Source organism: Magnolia sinica, chromosome 13 (genome assembly GCF_029962835.1).
Source record: "Magnolia sinica isolate HGM2019 chromosome 13, MsV1, whole genome shotgun sequence".
Lineage (NCBI taxonomy): Eukaryota > Viridiplantae > Streptophyta > Magnoliopsida > Magnoliales > Magnoliaceae > Magnolia > Magnolia sinica.
In genome coordinates this window covers 10,960,769-10,966,712 of record NC_080585.1, presented here as the reverse complement: position 1 = coordinate 10,966,712, position 5,944 = coordinate 10,960,769, and the positions used below count along the sequence as shown (strand labels likewise).

At 40.5% G+C, this 5,944-nt stretch overlaps 1 protein-coding gene across 1 annotated transcript; it reads right to left on the bottom strand.

Moving 5' to 3' along the window:
• Positions 1 to 773: 773 nt before the first annotated feature.
• Positions 774 to 4,390, bottom strand: LOC131222782 (protein indeterminate-domain 11-like). Its single transcript, XM_058217977.1, has 3 exons — positions 3,470 to 4,390; positions 2,957 to 3,353; positions 774 to 2,513 (listed from the first exon to the last, which is right to left on the bottom strand). Exons 1-3 carry the CDS (start codon positions 3,642 to 3,644, stop codon positions 1,478 to 1,480), a joined length of 1,608 nt encoding a protein of 535 aa, XP_058073960.1. The 5' UTR covers positions 3,645 to 4,390; the 3' UTR covers positions 774 to 1,477.
• Between the last annotated feature and the right edge of the window lie 1,554 nt (positions 4,391 to 5,944).

Below are 5,944 nucleotides of genomic sequence, written 5' to 3'. Positions count from 1 at the left end.
GTGGTCTACTGGGCCCACACTCACTTGTGCCAGCATGGCATGTCGATGCAAGATCCTAGCCGTATGTCAAGTGGGTTTGACTTGTGTAGACCATCTGGCCCAAAAATCAGGCTGGTGGACCACAATGTTTTAGCTTTCCATGTGTTTCGTAAATTTTCACCCATCTGATAGTTTGATGGGCTTTCCTTTTGGGCAAGGGAATCTATACAGTGGGACCCACCTAGTCGACAGCTTGGATCTCCTACCGTCATTGCACACGTGGTGGCATGCGTATGGGTGGCACCCTTCTAGGGGCGTATGGGACTGGGAAATCCCCACAAAAAATGGGCAACTACCCCAAGAAGAGTATATGGTGCTATCACCTGTATCTAAGTTGGAAGTCAAGCAGTCTTATCTACTTACAAGCGTCACATGAACATTATCTAAACCGTTCATCTGCTCAGCTCCATCTCAGATTGGCTACCAAAGATCGTAGGATACTTGAAATTTCCGGATGGATGGTTAGAAAACAAACCCAACTAGTGGCTGATGCTAAGAAATGTACCAAAAAAGTATCTGCGGCTAGGATCATTCAATCATTGTCATTTTCAGGTATGGCATGGTTCTCGTGCATTTGTGTGGTACATGACTATATCCAAACGTGGTTATAAGCTTACAATGACATTCTCAAATGCTAGACAGCTAGAGAAAGCAATGTCATGCTTGTTTATCTAAGTCCTTTTCCTATATATATTTTTTGTTATTTTCTTTACAAGAAAAAATTGCAAAGAACATGCTTGTAATGAGGCTATTTTCTTCTTATGAAGCCCTTCACTACAAAAGCATAGTTGCAGAAGTACAAAGAAATAAAGATAAGAATATTCATATACGAAAAAAAGGTAGGAAGGGGCCATGAGAATACTATGTTTATGAGATCCCTACCATCCAAAAAAAAAAAAGGAAAAATGAAACAGTCCAACCTCCCTTTGGGAGGGAAAAAAAAAAGGACAGAAGAAATAAGAGGGATGGATACCAGGTGTATATGTCAAGGCAACATACACTTAAAAATGGGGCTAGAATAAGGTGATAGTGCACTAGTTTCACCACCATTTTCAAAATGGTGATGACTCATCCTCCATACACGTGGCATAATGTAAAAGAATCTGGACCATCCGAATTGTAGGACATCTCTAGCACCGAAAGCGCATTGGTCGATTGATCTAAAAGCACTATTATCCAAAGTTTCAATTCGACGGTTGAAATCATATGGCCGAGATCATCATATCAGTGTCCAACGAAAATGGGGCAGTCTGGATTGCCAGACATATACGCTATTCCACGTGTACTGAGGATGAGTGACCACCATTTTGAAAATGGTAGCGAACTATCACCTTAGTCTAGTCCTATTAAAAAAAAACCCATGTAAATAACACCAAAATCATTGGTTATTTTCATGGAAGATAAAGAACCCAAATGCATACCAGTTGCAATGAAGCTGCTAACCTTGCCATGGCTTTTGATTTTGAGTCTGATCATATGAGGAGGAATTGATGCAAGGGTCAAGCCCAGCCATGTTGAGAATGTCTCTATGAGAGAAGGCTCTGAGACCCAAGAAATCTCTAGTTAAGCCATCATTTCCACCACCTCCTCCTTCCTCATTTCTATGATGAGCTGTTGCAAGATTTTCGGCAGCATCTCCATCTCTCTTTGAACCTAACAGTCCTCCAAAAGCATCCTCAAAAGACCCTTCAAAGCCCGTAGCTGAAGAAAGAGAAGTCATCATATTTTGAAAGAGAGAAGGAGCTGTAGCTGTAGCTGTATCTGTGTGGTCCATTAGAACAGCAGCTTTATTCCCAAAAGTAGTCAGGCCATGCACAAAGCTGCTGTCCATCTCTTCCCTTGAAGAAAGTCCCAGCCCAAAACCTGTTGTGGTAGCAGTCATGTGACCTTGTTGGGATCTGAGCATGGATGAGGAAGAAGACGGTTTGCTTATCGTAGCACCCATTTGAGCTGCTTTCTGTAGTAAGGCTGTGGCAGACATGTGTGGAGAGACTGCTTGATGGAAGGGAGGAGGCTGAGGAGGGTTGTTGTGGGCCACTGGATTTTGGGTGTGTGAGAATTCATGATCTAACCTTGTAGAGAATATTGATGATGGTAAATCGAGGTGGTTTAGAGATGTGGGTCCTTGAGTTGGTGGGCCAGGACCAGCTCCTACAACAGATAGCCATGGTGGTAGCTCTGGTCTCATGTTAAAATGTTGCTGCTGCTGCTGGTGTTGTTCTCTTTTCAATGATAGTGCTTGAAGGTCATGATGGCTACTGATGTTGTTGTTGTTATTGTTGTTTTCTGTTGTTCTCAGGATTTGAGGGAATTGGGATTGTGGATTTGTATGTGTAGCAGGTCCATGGGCTGTGGAAGTACTACCTTGAGAGGGTAGGAGTGGGTTGTGGGTTAGAGGGTTTGTTGTGATTGCTCTTGCACTCTCTTCTGCCAATGCGTCACAGAAGGCTCTGTGGGTAATGAAGCTATCCCTCCTGCAATAGAATCCAAAACAAAACAAAAAAAGAAAAAAAACAAAAAGAAACAAACAAAACATTACAAACAGCTAACATTCAAAATAAGGAAATAATAAAAAAGATAAAAGATTAAAATAAAAAGCAAGGCTGAGAGAGAATTCCAGGAAAAAAAAAAAAGAGTAAAGGAAAGGAAAGACCCTGGAAAAAACCCATGTTACCATTCTCATGATTTATATACATTTTAAAAGATATTCTTCATTGGAGTCGTTGCTATCTCCTTCATATATTTCTCTTTTTCTATTTCTATACTTTTATTTCTCGCAGACAGGGATAACACATGTGATTACAGTTCCTATAGATAGAATATCACTTCAAAAGGAATTTAAGGCTGGATGTAGTTACTGTATCATTGAATGAAGCTGATAAATACTTAAATCTGATTTATTTTTTTTCTTCCTTACCTTGAAAAGAGAGTACCACAATCACATCTGTACTCCCTAGTACCACAGATCTTTGAGTGGGCCTTCCAATCTGATTGAACTGCATATCGCTTAGAACACTTGTCACATTTCCACTTCTTCTCCCCATGCTTTCTACAGAAATGCTTCTTGATGCCCGTAAGGTCTCCAAGTGCCCTTGTAGGATCATGGTGCACACATGTAGTCTCTGGGCATACGTACACCCTCTTCCTCACCTCCTTTCCTGTTCTTTGCTTCAGCTTCCATGGAAGGTTATGACCTCTCCGATGCAGCTGAAGGTTCTGATCTCTTTGAAATCCTTTGTTGCAGATCTCACACACAAACCTGTTGGTGGCCAGGAGGGTCTTGGGGGACAAAGCTATCACTTCAGCATCTGGGTCTGGTGAAAAACCAAGAAAAAAAATAGTAAACACAAACCCAATTGAAATGGATTGAAAACCATTGAATTCAGATTAGCTTTGGAAATAGAAGTGTAGGAGGTTTTCTCTGTAAGACCTGGATTGCCTGGAAGGTTTCTCTTCTTCTTCACTGGGGTTGGATTTGGAGAAGGAAAGGACTGTTGTTGGAATATGGTGCCTGAAGATGCACTTGCTTCACCTGATGCAGTTGTCAAATTGGACATGTTCTCTTCTACAAGTGGGTGGTGTTGAATTATCAGACCTTTCATCATCAGACATGGAGTTTTGGGTTTTGATGAGAGGAATTCGAGGGTTTGATGAGACCCCAAAAGGGTAGAGATAGATCAAGACAAGGGTTTTGCAAGGCATGAATAGGAAGGCATGTTGGTTTTTCTTTTCTTTTCTTTTCTTTTCCCCCTTTACAAACAGATCTAGTAGGAATTCATGTGACTAAAAAGACAACAGAAGACCATCATTTCACACTCTTTTAAAGCATCTACAGATGAAGGAAATTTGAATTTTTTTTTGAAAAAAGGAAGACTAGAAATGATGATGGAATTCGCAGTTGAGTCACTGTCTGATGCAATTTCTCATCTAATCTGCAAAAACATCCATCTCCCTTCGAAAAAAGAAAAACTTATGATGGTTCCTTTTCTCTTTTCCTTCAAACCCTAAAAAATAAAAATAGATAGACTGGCAAATAAGAACTGCACCAAACCTTCAGAAATACTAAGCCTTCCTGTTTCAATACAACTCTCTTGCTTGCTAGTACAAAAGCAAACCCATCAAAGGCTACATAAAAATAAACAAATAGATAGATAAAAGAAGACCCATATCATAAAACTTGAAAAGAAGGGGGGAGAGAGAGAGAGAGAGAGAGAGAGAGAGAGAGAGAGAGAGAGAGAGGGGAATTTTCTGGCAAAGGGAGGGAGAGTGAGGAGATGTGGATGAGGAATCCTTTAGCAATTGTCCACCCATTCAATACCCAGAGAAGCTTATTCTGACGTTGCACTTTCTGTCTTTTCCTTTGTTCCCTGTATCAAACCCCACCCTTCTTTTCTGCCTCCTTTATACATCTCTACAGAATATACATGTACATGATTTTTCCTATTATCCAATTAGTGGGCCCACCATTGGTGGGCCCTCCCCTTTTGTTGCACCCAGCCCTTTGATCTCTCTAATAGGGACGTAGACAACTGTTGATCCACATGTTCCTTGTCAATTTCTCGCTTGATTGATCAAATGGTGGCCCACCTGAAAATGGGTCATCAAATGGAGTCTCTCGGCCAAGCCATGTATGGTGAGTTCGTTTTACCTGCTACTTAGGATCCAGCGTGTGTGGACCACCCACTGGACCAACGTGCTAAGATGATCTAATGATTTAAACCGTCCATATAATCTTTGCTACCACATATAAACTATTTTTCCATCATCAAGCTTCAATGATCACAACCTTTGATTTTTCAAGTTGAATGAAAGCCCATTGTAAATTCTCATTTCACTCATCTACGTTGATCTAGAGATAGTGAAGGTCAAAACAATTTTATTCCAATCGTCAGACTAATCAGCATGTGGACCCCACCGGGGTGCGACAAACGGTTGATGGTGAGTCGCGACAGAGGCAAAAGGAGCTCTTGTATTATACGTCCTTGTTGCTACCTTTTTACACTTGAAGCTTTTGATACATATATACGCCCCTCTTTGACAGCCTACTACGTAGGTTGTTTAGTAGCTCGCCAAAGAACTATAGTTCTCACCTTTTACATTTGGTTAATAAAACAAAAGAGCCTACACCAAACATGTACGGTCTTGTAATTTCGTCAAGTTGTCTCCATGACTTCCACCAATGCAGGGTGAGGACTATAGCCCTCTTTAGATATAGAGTCAATTTTTTCTTGTAGTATTCTAATCACCAAAAGTTGAAAAATGCATGACTTAGGCTAGGTTTGCTTGAATACATTGCAGCCAATTAGCATATGTCCATAGCTACTGTAATCGGGTTCTTTTCAATGTCTCATACCTTTTATAAGATGGGGTTTTCATGTTTCAACACTAAGGCCAGGGATGAGTGCCCTTGGGTCCTTACTCTTACTCGGGTGGTAGACTCTTAGGAGTTTCAACACCGGGCCAAGGGTTCGAGTACCCATAGGTGGTGAAATTCCACTATGGCGTGCGTGTGTGGGGTGTGTGTGTGTGTAAAAAAAAAAAAAAAAGGATGAGTGCCCATGACTCAGTTGTTAGACAGATTGTATTTCATTCAACACTAAAATCATGGGATCAAGTGCTCACGTGGTGCAGGTGTGTATGAGTGTGTAGAAAAAGAAAGAAAAATCTTTTAAAAGATAGGGCTCTACTAAGATAGGGGTGCCCAAAAAAATATTTTAGATAGAATATTTTAACCCTTTAATTGTATAAAAGTTATAGTGTTACAATCCATTTTCAAAGTAAAGAGCTAAATTTGAATTTGTTGAAATACTTGGAGTTGAGAGATTCTAAATTTGAATTTGTTGAGGTACATGGTATAAATAGTTACGATTATTGGAAGGTGACTTATATTCAAAGGCTAAAGTCC